Raw genomic sequence first — 16,083 nt, forward strand, 5'->3', positions numbered from 1 at the left:
GTTGTTATTCCAGTATAGATGGGAGTTTGTGATGTGGTCTCTTTGGAATGGTCATTGTAGCACGCTCTGAAGGAATTACTCCAGAGCCAATAGCATGGCCGAGCCATCCAAGACACTGGATTAAGCTGACGTCTCTTCAGAAAGGTGTGGGTTTGAATCCCACCTCTGCCAATTGGCATTTCTTCACCGTTAGTGGGTGAAACTAGAACTGAAGGGTGTAGCCTCAAAATAAGGGGGATCAGATTTAGGACTGAGTTGAATAGGAACTTTTTCTCCCAAAGGTTTGTGAATCTGTAGAATTTGCTGCCCAGTAAAGCAGTTGAGGCTACCCTGTTGAATGCTTTTAAAGCAAAAATTGATTTTTGAACAGTAAAGGAATTAAGGGCAATGGTGAATGGGCAGGTAGGTGGAGCTGAGTCCATGAAACTGATCAGCCACAATGTTATTGATTGGTGGAGCACGCTCGAGGAGCCAGATGACCTACTCCTGCTCTTACTTCTCATGTTCTTATGCTCTAAAAATGAATTTTCTATTGGGCAATTCCTATCCAACTGGAACCCCTCAAAAATCTCCATTATAATTAGAGGCCTCAAATAGTTCCAACAAAATAAGGTAAAGCAGTTACTAGGGAGAAAATTAAGACAATCAAATATATGCTCTAATTCCTGAGTAATGATTAAACAGGCCTAATATTTATTTCATACAACCTAACACCATCACCAAGTCTGTTACACCCCACAGACAATGACCCAAGATTCCCCAACCACCCCCTCCTCTGACTGCACCCCCTCACCATCTCTGGGCCCAAGGAACCTGACACTAGTAGTTGCGGACCTAAAACATTTACCTTGATCCCTGGGAACCAATACGCCAGTCCTGGAAATGACACACTCATCCGCAGACCCAACAGCAGCCTCCCAAGCAACCCCCCACCCCACAATACGCCCTAAACCCTGGTCCCAGCACCCCTTGCCTCGGGATCCAACAGCCCTCAGGAAATTTGACCTTCCCATCCCCAGGACCTGACGTTCTCTAGAGATTAGTTCAGTAGAACAGAGTTACAGGTCCACATTTCAGAGAGACACCTGAGTGAAATCTCCTTTCAGAATTGCTGAGTTCCCTTCTTTCATATCAAAGTAAGGCCAGAGTGGAAATCTACCTGAGCTTGCTGTTCACTGGAATATCTAGGCCAGTATCTTTTCCAGTAACGTGAACAATTTTTACATTGAATGAATAAACTGTGAATAATCTTACATTTCAAGTTTTCAATTTAATGGATTGTGGTCATTATATATTTGCATTTCTTTGCAACCCTTGCTGGTCATTGACATTGAAACATTAAAGAGCCGATAATAATCCCAAAGTCTCCTTTACCACTGTAATTCTGAGATTGATTTAATTTCTTAGAAAAATACCACACCGGCTTCCCCATTCTCAATTCATTATCTTGCAACAAGACTTTACGTACTTCCAAGTCACTGGTATTTTCTATTCCATTTTCTAAGTTTTCATAAAGTTAGGGGTGAGCAACACTGGCTCATTTCTTAGAATTGCTGTTTGCTTCTCAAAAACTGCCTGGCGCTCTGCTGACCATATCCCCCTTGCCAGTTTTCATAACAAATCTATTAAAGGTACAGCTATTATGCTGATTTTAGGCACAAATCTCTGACGAAATCCACAGATTTGCACCACAGATTTGCAAACATGTTATAATCTCCCATTCAGTTTTGGGAATGGAGAATTCCACCAAATGCTTCACTTTCACTTTTCTTGTTACACTCTCTTCCGGAAATTCACTCTTAATGAGATTTGTTACTAAGCCAGCTAGCAAATTGCTAAAACAAGTCTTCTAGTCATTTTACATATTGTTCCCAGGTGTTACTATACAGGTAGTTCTGTATTTCATTAATGCAATTTAGCTGTGATGTGATTGATGAATAGTGGATGCTGTTTGGATAATGCAAACTTTCTGCTGCACAGGTATAGGGATTTTCTATAGTGTGAGGTCGTACAAGAACACAACTGTCACAATATAGGAGAACTACCTGTATATTGTGATGTCCTCTAAGTAAACTACACAATTTGGCACATCAGCTACGATTTCAGTTCTATGTTTTTACTAAACCCAAATGGTATCACCTAATTGTATCAGTGATAATGGTAACTGCAGATGCTGGAGAATCCAAGATAACAAAGTGTGAAGCTGGATGAACACAGCAGGCCCAGCAGCATCTCAGGAGCTCTGCTGAAGGGTCTAGGCAGGAAACGTCAGCTTTTGTGCTCCTGAGATGCTGCTTGGCCTGCCGTGTTCATCCAGCTTCACACTTTGTTATCTTGGTATCACCTAATATTGGTTTAACAGTAGCTGATATCCCTTGAGCTTTTGACGGTATTGGCACTTGCCAGAGTTCCTTCTGTAGATAAATCTTAGAAAGGAATGGAGCACTGCCAACATTATCACTAAAATCACTACAGCTGTGGAATTGGGTGGGCATCTCTTTTTGTTACTACATTTACCTTCCTGTAATCTATGCAGAATCTTGTTAACCCATCTAGTTGAGGAACTAACACTAACACTATAACTCCAACTGCCTTGATTATATTCAATCAAGTGATTTTCCAGCACATGTCTAATATCTGTTTTCACTTGAGTTGTTTTTCATGGGCATAATCAATAAGGATGTTGCTTATCAGAACATTCGGTATAAAGCCATAGGTGTCCTTGAATATCTGCTGCTGTTCAAGGCCCACAGTGCCCCATGGATGCTCAGTCTTGAGTTGCGAGATCTGTTCGAAGCCTGTCCCATTTAGCATGGTGATAATGTCACACAACACGATAGCGGTTATTCTGAATGTGAAAGCAGGACTTAGTTTCCACAAGGACTATACGGTGGTCGCTCTTACTGATACTGTCAGGGACAGATGCATCTGCAGCTGACAGATTGATAAGGAGGAGGTCCAGTACACTTTTCCTTCTTGTTGTTTTCCTTACCACCTTTCCACCAGCTAAACTGTGTCACGGTGCTTAGTTCAAAGTTCTAGTGAGGAGGCACTTTACGAAATGACTTTGAAAATTTGCTCAGAGATCTAACAGATCCCATCATCTCGCACAACCTCGAGGAAGTTATGAATTAATCAGTTTCTGTTAGGCTAGGGTTGTTTGTTGGCATAAATACCCCCCAAAAGGACAAGTGATTTAGCATGGTCCAACAGCTTGGAACTTTCCATAGTAATGTGGCCAGACCCATCTGCTAATGCTTGGAGAAGTTAGCTCCTCAGAACACCATGACGCATGGTGTTTACATACTCAGGGTGCAGCCCAAGAGATCTTAGCTACACAAATGGAAGTGCTATTCTCTGTGCTCGAAACTAGGGGACTGTTTCAGCACTGATGATGAGGAGGTGAGAATTCTTAACATCTACAGTCAGTGTAGCCACAGTTATTTGTAACTTCACCAAAGCTTTGTGCTTCATTTTTGTTGACAACACTTGCCACTTGAACAATTATTCTCGATAATGTTATTTGACTGATTAGAGGCATGTAATGTAATAGATGTAATGACAGCATTATTAACTGTTTTTTCCTTTGTTCAAATGTTCATTTCAATATCTGTTGTTTCACTTCACAGAAACTATTTAAAAGTGTCTGCTGAAAACATACTGATAGACCTACCAATAACTTAGCATCACATACCAAGCCACACATAACTTTTAGGAGCACAATATCTATTATAAATTGTTGCATGTCATTAGGTGGTTAATGTACAGCAACATCCCAGCATATTGTTTTGCTGACAGAGATATGATAGCAGTATACCTTCTTCAAAAGGTAGCTGAACATTGGAGAATGGTGTGAACAAATCTGAACCAGCATGTGCCTATTTTATGAACCCAAGTTGTCAGGGCGCTGAAGTTTACTCAATACTCACTTCTCATGGTGGCACACTGGTTAGCACTGTTGCCTCACTGCATCAGGGACTCAGTTTGATTCCACCCTCAGGTGACTGTCTGTGTGGAGTTTGCACATTCTCCCTGTGTCTGTGAGGGTTTCCTCTGGGTGCCCTCCCACAGTCCAAAGATGTGCACGCCAAGTGGATTGGCCATGCTAAATTGCCCACAGTGTCCAGGGGTGTTCAGGCTAGTTGGGTTAGCCATGGGAAATGCAGGTTTACAGGGATAGGATGGATAGGGAGTGGCTCTTCAGAGGTTGGTGTGGGCTCGATGGGCCAAATGGTCTGCTTTCACACTGTAGAAATTCTATGATCTGTGAAATACCTTGGGAGTTCTCTTCTACATTGAAGATTCTACATATAATTAAAGTTGTTGTTTCCTATCCATGTTCAGGTTACAGATTAAAGCTCCGGCAGTAGATACTTTCTTAGAGTGCAAAATTAAACATTGATAGGAACACAAGATGCAAAGAGATTCCACATTTTATTTTGCAGTGTTATATCTTCTTGCCCACAGGATTTAATTAACCTTGTTTCTTTCTAAAGAAACTTTGGGCATAAGCCCTGGCTCTGTAAAGAGAACAAGCATTCATTGTTATCACATTTGAACGTCTTTGCTAGAATCTAAACAGAATCTTTGGTTTATGCATACCATAAAATAGCTTTCATGGAACCACATTCCAAAGTGCCTCACCTTTTGAAATCACATTTTTACCTTAGACTAACATCAAGATGAAAGATGTATTCTTGGTTCGAGTTTCTGAAGGAGATGGTAGCAGCAGTCAGAACATATCAGGACGTTTCAGCACTGGAAAACCAAGTTGTAGCATTAGTTCCCCGCTAGACAACACTTCGATGTGGAAATTTTTATCTTAAATTTCAAATGTCAGCATGGCTTCACACTTCAAATCTGGTGTCCCCCAACAATAAATAAATAAATAGATACCCATGCTTCTTAAATTCTGCTCTTTTCAGCATTCCTAATTATTTAATTGACTTTAATTCCATCACCTTTTGTGTAGCTATGTCTTCAGCGACCTAGGCCCTCAGCTCTGAAACTCTCTCTGCCTCCTTACTTCACATTCCCACCTAAAGTTTCCGATTAAATGCTTTGGCCAAGCTACTGCTTAATATTCCCTGATGTGGTTCAGCACCAAATGTAATGTTTGTAAAGCACCATCATGGAATTTTATGTTATATTGAAGGTGCTATATCAATCCAAGTTGTTATTGGCATTATCTCCCATTTTACACTGAACTGTCTAGCTTTCCAATCATACAAATCTTACAAGGCAGTCTGTCAACAGTAGATTCCTATAAATATTATCTATGACTGAATGACACACTTGCTGGCTCTCTATGTACCATCTTACATATGTGTAGGTGTTCAAAATGACCTCTAGCCACTGTGTACTCACTTTTGTTACCATGGTGACCCATCTTCTACTGTGTTGTCTTTTACAAAGTGTCCACAAAATAACAGAGTTACTGTTCCAAAAAAAAACATAATAAGCTTCAGCTGTTTTATTGGAAGGCCCCTGTCACTAGCTAACTTGGCATTATATGAGTAGGTAAAAGCAAACATTCTCAAAGTCCAATTTATTCTTTACTATATGTTTGTGTCAATTGAATGTTGGAGAAGTGGACAGATTAAACCATTTTCTGCAATGCCATCTCCATTCTACATTGACTGTGGCATTGGATCAGTTCCAGACTATACTTGTTAGAATAACTCAGGGCATTTCCATAATCTGTGGCATTTGGTTTAGCTCAGTTGGCTGAAGGATTGGCTTTACGACGCAGTATGGTGCCAACTGCTGAGGTAACCATGAAAAACTGCCCTTTGCAACCCAAGGGTGGCATGGTGGCTCAGTGGTGAGCACCGCTGCCTCACAGTGCCAGTGACTTGATTGTACCCTCAGGCAATTGTCTATGTGGAGTTTGCGCATTCTACCTGTGTCTGGGTGGGTTTCCTCCAGGTTTCTTCCCACAGTCCAAAAATGTCCAGATTAGATTGATTGGCTGTGCTAAATTGCCCATAGTATCCAGGGATGGGCAGGCTGTGTGGATTGGCCATGAGAAATTTAGGGACAGGGGAGGGGGTAAGATCTAGGTGGGATGCTGTTTACAGGGTCACTGTAGACTCAATGGGTTGAATGGCCTGTTTCCACACTGGACTGATTCTAAGTAAATAGAACTGTTAAGAAGGACAGGATGTGGAGTACAGGGGTGTTGATTTTCTGCTTTGGCACCTGGAAATTGTGCTCAAAACTGCATAGAATTATGCCAAAAGTTATTTGCATAATCATATTGAGTCATCAGTGAACCAGTGCAATCAGTTTAATTGGAAGTAAATGTTTCTCTTTGTTGCAACAGGAATGATTCCTTATGTATTTAAGAGTATTGACCTGGAACAAGTATATCAATATAGAAGGCAAAATAAGCACCTTGCTAAAACTATCTAGTCCTCTGCCTGTGAGCAACTCGGCTTTAAGTCAAGGAAAGCAACTTCGAACAAGACCCATACTGAAATTTGGTAGTTTTATTGCTGTACTCTGCTCTTATTGGAATGCCTCACCAGAAGTGGCTTTGGACATTGGAAATGCCCACTGCACTATAAGAATATGGGTAAATATGCGGTTGATGGATGGCAGGGGAAGTGTTATAACTATAACTATAACTATTATCTTGACAGAAATATTGCCAGGACAGATGAAGAGGTGGGTGTAAACACATATCACCTCTTGAGGGTAGATCTTCCTGGGCAATTGTGAAAAACATGTTTATATTCAGTACAACCTTCCTCCCAAACACAGTCTCCGCAGCTGATGGGAAGGCTGTTAAAATTCATCCATGGTCAACATCAATACTGTGTAAAAGAGTCTACTTTTCCCTTGACTTGATGCTGAAGCAGAGCAGCAGCTGGCATCACCGTGTCTTTTCAGGCATTATCTTATGCAGTCAATGAGAAGCATATTTTCACTGAATCATGAGGTGAGTCATGGCCAGATCATTCATTGCAGTAGAACTTCAACAGAAATTGAAAGTTGAGTCAATGAATGTGAACAATGAATACCTGAGGAAGAGTACAATTTAAAATTACATCATAAGAATCCCACTGAGTTTGGCTGTTATGGAAACTGCTCATTATCTTGCACAGACAGTCAGGTTAGACACCAAAGAGTAGCTATTGTCTTAGAGACAGCTGTTACCAACTTGAAATTCCAGGTGCTTGGATTCATGATAATCCTTTAAGAAATCACATGACCAGTTCTTGAGCAGGGGGTTCATTCAGTTGCATTGACGATTGTGAAAACTGGAACACGAACTCATGCAAATAGGTGTTCTTCTTTGCAAAAAATACTATTCAGGCGACGACGATTGCTAGGCTTTGTTGCACAGTGATTTTAACAGCTGCAAAACGAAGGTGGGTGCAGGACTGTGACCAGTTATGACCAATTTATATACGAGAACAAATTCAAGGCTGAATGGCCTGATGATGTTCACATGCAGAGAACCAGCAAAGTTATGACAGGCCATGTGCCCTCTCCTGTGTGGAAACCATTTTCAGCTTCTGTATTTCTGCGAGTCTCCAGATGCTCATCTGATTATTCTGACAGCCTAAAAGAAACAATAAAGTGTTTTCAAAAAGAAAAATGATTATTGTTCTTTGTCTCCTTAGAAGCACGTTTTACTCGTGGTTGTAAAAATAATAATAGATGATACACATAAAACAGGTAATTGAACATTATTTTTGTTGATCTTTAATTGCGTTTGTAAGACCAGACCCAGATTAAAAAGTTAAACCTCAAGTGAAGCTGGATATTGGTAGGAAAATTCATACAGTGTGTGTGTGTGTGTGTGTGTGTGTGTGTGTGTGTGTGTGTGTGTGTGTGTGTGTGTGTGTGTGTGTGTGCATGCACGTGCCCATGCATGGTGTGAGGGTTGTTTTTACTGTTTGTGCGGAATGGATTTCCAACAGTCCATGTGCTAATTCACAGAGCTCATCTGAAACGTCAGATGACTGTCAAACAAAAATGCAATTCTAGATTCTACGGATAGATTTAGGCCAAAATGATTGAATAGTTTACTTAATGGTTTGTCGTCAATTATTCAGCACGAGGCAAGAGTATCAGGAGTATAGATTTACCTTTACGGAAGTTTTACTTGGTTGATAATAAACCTCTTCTGAGAAATCTGGGAATGGAATGGGCCACAGAGTCAGAATCAAAGAATGATTACAGTATAAAGGACTGTATTTGACCTGTCCTGTCTATTTTGGCAGTTTCCAAGTACAACCCACCTAGTCTCACTTCCCTACCATTTCCCCAGAGACTTGCAAATTTATTTCTTTGGGTAATTTTTAGAATTCCCTCGTTAAATCCATGATTGAATCCATCATACTCTCAGGCAATGCACTCCAGATCCAAACTACTTGCTGCTGGTCTAATCTGCTCCTTGATCTTTGTGATACTTTGATATTATGATCGCTCAATGGGCCAGATGGTCTCAGAAGGTTTAAATTGCTTTTCATTCCATTCTTTCACACTTATTTATGAATGAATTTCAAATATGCAGGCAGAAGTAACTAAAAGCACTTAATTATTGTTTGAATCTGTTCTTCCATTTGCTTGTTCACCACCGCAGGTTTTTGTGGTTCTACAGATACTCCCATCACCCCAGCATTGCAAATTTAAAATTTTCAGCATCTTCAATTAACCCTCAGTGACTTCGCAAACCCCATCTGTATCACCCTTGCCGAAAGTACAGCTCTCACTTCTTGCCCTTTCTCCTTACTCTGGTGACTTGTTCTTCACATTCTGTCATCATTAGCAGTCTTGCCATTTTCTGTTATAGGTTCTGAAATTTCTAAATCGCTTCACATTTTTGCCTCCTATTCTTTCTTTAGTATATGGTTTAAGATCCATTTTTAGATGCCCTCTTGGTAATTGTTCATTTAACCCAGCGTCTATTTTTTTTTTAATTACACATTCTCAAGTTAATGAACATTTTTGCATTAATGATGCTATATCAATGACCACTTGAAACTCCGCTCCTCTCAGGATGTCTCAAGAAATAGAGTTGAATTTTACTTTTTCCTGGCAGTGGCCTGTAAAATTCCCTGGATAGCTCCCACCAGCCCCCACCAATTGGAATAGCTGACATCTTTGACACACTTGGAATTTGGTACCATCTGAATTCACTGCATTGCCATTTTGTTTCGGTAGCAGAAAGTAGCAAGTTATTGACCTTCATTTTTTAAATTAACCCTTTGTACAGATATGGTTGAAAATCTTTAATCATGCGTGTGTGGAAAAGCAATTCAAATGTTGCAATCCAGCCTCCACACACAATAAATACCTAACCATTCTCCATGTGGATTATGAATCTGGGGCAGTATAATGTGAGAGACTCTGCAGGGTCTCACTGACATCTGGAGCTGTACTCTGGAGATAGCTGGAATGAGTGACAATCGCAGAGATTGTAAAGTTCTCTGCTAGTAATAGCTTGAACCAGGTCAACAGAACTTCTTTGACATCAGGATAGGCAACTGGGCTCAGTTTTTTCCTTGCTAAAGGAGACGACCTCTTGGTATTTGATCATTTAGCTCAGTGTCTTTTCATTGCACCATCTGAAATGAATGAACGTTTTTGCATTCATGATACTGTATCAATCAAAGTTTGTATTGCTCAGTTGATTGAATGAAAGTGGGCTTCTCTCAAAAAAGACAAGGTCAGCATTGTCCCACCCTCTCAATAAAGACTGGTAGTGAGTTTAATCAGAGGGTCACTAGTTCCTCATTCAACATATAAAAAACAAAATGTTTGAATAACTCACCTAAGCCAAGGACAGAATCCAGCCCTATCTATATCTTTAAAGAGGATCCAACATTCTTCTGTAATCAGGCTGTAAAAAGGACCCCTCCACTCTATTTTCATACACCATCAACCAAGGTAGTTTAAAAACTGATCTACCTCAATTCATCAGGGAATTTGAAGAGCATATGAATTGAGTATTTGACAAAAATGTCCAACAGGAAACAGGGAGAAAAATAAACCTCAAAATGGATTGTTCAGGCTAATGGAATGCTTTGGCTCTGTATCATAGAATCTCTATAGTGTGGAAGCAGGCCATTTGGCCTATCAAGTCCACACCAACCCTCCAAAGAGCATCCATCCAGACTCACCCCCTACCTTATCTCTGTAACTCTGCATTTCCCATGGTTAATCCCCCTAGCCTGCATGACCAAGGACACTATGGGACAATTTAGCATGGCCAGTTCCCCTAACCTGCACATTTTGGACAGTGGGTGGATACCAGAGCGCCCAGAGGAAACCTGTGCAGACCCAGGGAGAATGCGCAAACTCGACATAGACAGTTGCCCAAGGGTGGAATCAAACTCGAGTCCCTGGCACTGTGAGGCAGCAATGCTATCCACTAAGCCGTCATGCCATCCTGTATATATATCTTACGTAATCCAGTCCCTGTCGCATTTGAAAGAATTTGCCCTTCTCAAGTTATCCCATCTGTAAACATTGCTACATTTAAGTACCTCAGGAGTGCCAAGTACAGGCAGAGATGGAAAAAGCTGCCCCGTGCACTGCTTTTATGGAAATTCTTAGCACATATACTCATTGCTCTGATTTCCTATTGAGGGGAGTGACCATGCCTCAGATTCAAGGCCCATTCTAGGCCTTATTGGTCATGAAAGGAATGTTCATGCGCAGTCACGATTGAAAATAAGCTATATGCTAATCTTTCCAGGAGCCTTGAAGAGCACTGATAATGGGATAGGTTCCTGGTCAGCCATTCCTAATTAAGTGCCTTATCAGGGTGAGAACACAATGGCATTCCCTCATGTAAAATCATAAAGAAAGCGGGGCCCAGTACTAGATGGACAAAGTTGTAGAAGTAGAAGAAAACTGTTATCCAAGCTTCCATTCCATGCAATAAATAGAGGAAGTTTGCCTCACCCTAGTATATTGTGTTTTATCCAGCCATCGAACCAGCATCAAATTGAACAAAGTCACACCATTAGGCTGAGCACATTGAAGAAAACTATAAAGAAAAGGACAGGCTAATTTCAAACTCATAGTGGGAAAAAAATACTTTGGAACCTAACAATGGATTGTGTCAAGTTTAGCACGCACAGCTTCTCCATTTATAAATCTAATTTCAAAGTTCACCACACTCAAGAGTCACCCCGGTGAAGAAAGGTCGCCACATCTCCAGGCACAGGTTACACACTGATAGAACTGACTCGCATCATGTAAATGCATTTCCACACTGAAGTCTGACTCCTGCTGGTTTCTGCTGTGTGTCTCCAAGCAACAGAACTGCCAGTCTTATACTGTAATATCATATTCCTATGTATTTCTTGATACCCATATGCGAGCTTAAGAACATCAGAAATAAGAGTAACCCTCACATCTGTTACATGGGTTAACATAGATAGACATACAGCACAGAAACACGCCATTTGGTTTAATCATCTATATTCCACATGAGCCATCTCCCCCACCTCCTCATCTCATCTGATCTAATCAGCATATACTTCTATTCCTTTGCCCCTCGCATACATATTCAGCTTCCTCTTAACTGCATCTCTTCCATTCACCTCAATTCTTTCCTTGAGTTGGCAATTCATCTGATTAGAACCATAATTCCATTTTCATACCTTTGCTTCATATCCCTTGGTACCTTTGCCCAGCAAAAAACAGCCTTTCGAGGCAAAAGTTTGCCATTGTGAATTTGAATAGAAGCAAATAGAATTCTTCCTATGCCACAAGCTGGTTTCATCCAGTTACAAACAGTTCCAAAATGACTGACTAACTAGATTCATTAACAACGGTTTCTTTCTCTTTTCTAGATTCACTCAGACTCGGACAAAGGAGATGGCTCCATTAAGTACACCATATCAGGGGAGGGTGCTGGGACAGTGTTCATTATCGATGAGATTACAGGGGATATCCATGCTACAGAGCGATTGGACCGCGAAGAAAAAACCTACTACACCCTTCGTGCTCAAGCACGGGACAGGCTGACTGACAGACCTCTGGAGCCTGAATCGGAATTTATCATCAAAGTCCAGGATATTAATGACAGTGAGCCAAAATTCCTAGATGGACCATACGTTGGCAGCGTGCCTGAGTTGTCACCCGTAGGTAAGGAGAGATGAGTTGTTTCTCGTGTGTTATGTGTGTACTGGTTGCTCTTCATAGTGAACCATAATGATACCAGCATTCACAAGGCGCCCCAAATGCATTTTCACTGTACAACTGGAAGCTCTGAATTCTATTTTGTTCATGATTGTGTCTTTGCACAGTATGACTTTTGCCCACAATGAGCATTCACTCACGCGGCCTTGCCCATCAGCAGTCCACATGTTTGTTTTAGATAAAAGGAAAATTATTTGCCAAACCTTTGAAGGAAGACTTCAGTCAACCACGTTAATGAAATGTCTTATTGGAGCAATGTATTTTCAGAATTGAACAAGCTGAACGAATAATTGGATTTCACTGGGGTTTAGGTTTACATTGCAGTGTGCAGTTCAAAATGGCCGACTTCTGGTTTGACTGACATTACAGCTGAATTATATGCACATTCTTTTCTTTTGAATGGCTTGATCTGTAACTTATGATGTTAACCGTATTATGGAAAGCCACTAGTATGAGGTGCATACACTTTCTGTTTCTGGTTTCTGTTTTGGTTAAATTAGTAAATCAGTGAATTCAGATCCTTTGTGCTGGATTTTCAGTGGCCAGTAGGATCAGGAAAGTTTGTGATTTGAGAATCACAGTGGGCATCTCTGAACCCTGATAACTTCAGTACGTACTCGGATTTCCAAAGAGAGAGTGAGGGGGCTAATGGGGAATCTGTTTGCCTCCATTTAACCATCTGTTTGCCTCCATTTAACCATCTGTTAGTCTCCTTTAGGAGCTGATGAATGGAAAACCAAGACGAGACGGGAATTTTCAATCGTGAATTTGGGAAACGTAAACAATGTGGTGCATGTCAGTGAGCAGTATTTGCCTTCAAACTGTGCAGAAGTGATAGTTTCTTTTGTAAGGCGGAATATGTTGGGACCTTGGGGACCTTACTCGATTATGTTACCTCTCCTTTAGCAGTATCACCACTTTTGTGTACAGTACACTATTGGCGTTACCTGCTGACTTTGGTAAGATATCACCAAAGTGCATTTTGGCTGCTCTGTATCTTTGCTACTTGTGCTCTGCAGGGAAATCCTCCCTCCTGGAGGAACTTGGTCACCTCCTGCCCAATTAGTGCATTTACATTTTAAAATTGCATCAGGTGCACACAGGATCAAAACCTAAAAAATACCTAGGAATCAGATTGACAATCCTAAATTTAAAATCTGGTGCAATACTATGTTGCCATTAACAGTTAATTCACATGAAAGGCATGTTCCTCCTCTTAAAGGCTGAAAACTTGCTATTTCCTTCCACTTTTCTATTCCTTTCAGCTAAGAACTGAGTACCTCAGAGCTCCTGATTACAAAATTGACACCATTAACTGTAAAAATTAATTATCTAAGATAAAATTAATGCAGCTCTCCTCCCTGTTTGCTTGTTGATGCCAAATCAATTGTAAAATTTTAAACCTGAGATGAGATTAATAACCAAGATAGATATGAGACATGGGGAAGCAAAGTGCATTGCCTCCCCAAGCTGGGTTATTGAGACTTTAGAGGAACAGGTCTGAGGATAAGGGTTGGATGATTCAGGATGAAGATTAGGAGACATTTTTTTCACTCTATTCTCCACTCCAGAAGGGAGTGGATGCTGTATCAAATGATTTGTCACCAACTTGATTTTAAATCACATAGTGGGTTAATGAAGGTACTGCCATTGATGTCATGTGTCATGGATTTTTTTTGATAAAGTGCCTCATAATTGGATGGTTAATAAATCTGAAACTAATGGAATAGGAGGCAGTGACCGTTTGAGTATAAAATCGGTCAGAGAAGGCGGAGCATTATGGTTGACAGCTGTTTTTAAAAGTTGTGGCAAGCTTTATTTTATTCATTCATGGGATACAGGAGTTGCTGGATGGGCCAGAGTATTGACCGGTGTACCCCAGATCAGAGCAACTGATCATTTTAGTAGAATTTCACTGGAGTATATTGCAAGATCTGAGTTTTTGTTATCTTGCCCTGTTTGTTGGGGATGTGTAAATAAGTGCTGATGGTGATTGGGTGCTTTGAGTCAATATGTCAATCATTTCTCACTGCAGTACACAACAGAAAAGAAAGCAATGAGGCTGGGAATGAATTCTCCTTTCCCATTTCAAGTACGAAATTAAAGACTGAAGAAGACCGCGATAAATTTTGCGGCAACTCTAGTTTTGATCTTGGGATATTTGAACAATCTGACTTGCTGTTTGTGTGCACTTTCTGTTCATGCCCATCACAGTACATCGGCACATCACACAATTAAAAATACATTACAACACACTGGGGACAACGGGAGAATTCAAACCAGACAAAAGAGGACAGGTGTAATTACAGGCGAAGTTTACATGAAGATCAAAGTAGATCTGGAGCTAGTTCAGGAGCCTGCAAGTCCTCAAACACAACATAGGTATGGAAACAGACATTGATGTTATTGAGCAAGATTAACAGTTGTAGATTCTGATGGAAAAACAAACAGCGTATGGAAGCTTAAAGTAAAAGGACTGACAATGTCAATTCCAGTGCTCCCAGAGGAACTCAAGTCAGAGATTCACATCTTATTTTCCTCAATGATGCGGCTGCAACCATGTCTGTTAATATAGAAGGAGAGAAGCCACAATCTCACAAATGACATGACTAGTTATTCCGATCACTGTTCCAGTGTTTGTGAAGTCAGTATTAGTGGAAATTTGTGTCAAGGTAGAATATGGTGGTGCATCCAATTACTTGTAGTTAGTTTCAAAATAAGGGGTGAGGAAGAGTTGGCTTAATGAGATTGGTTAAATTGGGGCAAGCTATTTACACTAGAGAAGGGATCAATAATAGGATGCCTGACTATGAGGAGGGGCTATGAGAGCACAAAGTGGTCTTTGAGCAAAGAGGTCAAAATGATAAAAATAAGCACTATGAATATAAAGTCAAGACAAAGGATAATGTGCAAAAAGCATTATGTAAAGATTAGAATATATTAAGAAAGAACAGGGCAATGAGAAAGGTGGGGATTAGTAAATGAAACGCAGCCATTGTGATCATTCAGCAAGCAAAAGAGTTAAGTTGAATTTGTGAAGAATATAAACAAAGTGTGATCATAATGAACTTACCCACTGTCTCCCAGTAAAGATTTATTTTTATTACTTAGCAATTGAAAAGGTATTTGTGTCTTTTTTCCTGACGATCACAGTTGGCAGATTGTGGTGTTTGCTGTCTCTATCAGTACATGGTACTGGCTAATAGTTGCTTGAGGTTGTTCAATGTCAGCAGTCTCTATTTTCTCTTTGTAAAAGTCAAAAGAAGTGCAGATGCTGTAAATCAGGGACAAAAGCAGAAGTTGCTGGAAAAGCTTAGCAGGTCTGGTAGCATCTGTGAAGAAAAAATCAGAGTTAATGTTTTGGGTCCTAACCCTTCGTCATAACTGATGGTAACTGGGAAAACATGAGTTTGTATGCAGAAGATAGGGAGATGGAGGGAGTAAGGAATCAATGATAGGTTGGGATACAGCCCAAAGAGAGAGAAGAACAGTTTTATAGACAAGGGAGTTGATAATGATATGGCTGGGAGGGTGAAAAGCTGCTAATGGGATCTGCTAATGACAACCAATAGGTTGTGTAAAGGCAGAGTATGTGTTAACAAGGTCTGGTGTGTGGGGTAGGGGCCTAGAACATGGGACAGTTTAAGCCCTAAAATTGCTGAACTCAATATTGAGACCAGAGGGCTGCAGGATCCCCAAGAGGAAAATGAGGTGTTGTTCTTCTAGCTTCTTTACGCTGATAAAATCTTTAGTTCTCTCAAGACAGTGACTTCAAAGGAATTTGGGGATTTACATGTACACATCAATCAATTAAAACCTTCAAACTGATTAAAGATTTAACAGCATCTTAGGTTTTTTTTAGAACGTCCCATCAGTGGTGGGACTCTTTGATCATTTACTTGTAAATTCTGTGTC

The 16,083-nt window shown here is 40.5% G+C and overlaps 1 protein-coding gene across 3 annotated transcripts in view; it reads left to right on the forward strand.

Annotated features, from left to right (window-relative positions):
* Nucleotides 1-16,083, forward strand: part of LOC125461535 (cadherin-22-like) — a 731,460-nt gene that overhangs the window by 154,625 nt on the left and 560,752 nt on the right. For all 3 annotated transcript variants that reach the window (XM_048550445.2, XM_059652843.1, XM_048550446.1), the window contains exon 3: nucleotides 11,820-12,114. In XM_048550445.2, the coding sequence (XP_048406402.1) occupies nucleotides 11,820-12,114 (295 nt within the window). The remainder of the gene's footprint in view (nucleotides 1-11,819; nucleotides 12,115-16,083) is intronic.

This window comes from Stegostoma tigrinum, chromosome 19, assembly GCF_030684315.1.
Source record: "Stegostoma tigrinum isolate sSteTig4 chromosome 19, sSteTig4.hap1, whole genome shotgun sequence".
Classification (NCBI taxonomy): domain Eukaryota; kingdom Metazoa; phylum Chordata; class Chondrichthyes; order Orectolobiformes; family Stegostomatidae; genus Stegostoma; species Stegostoma tigrinum.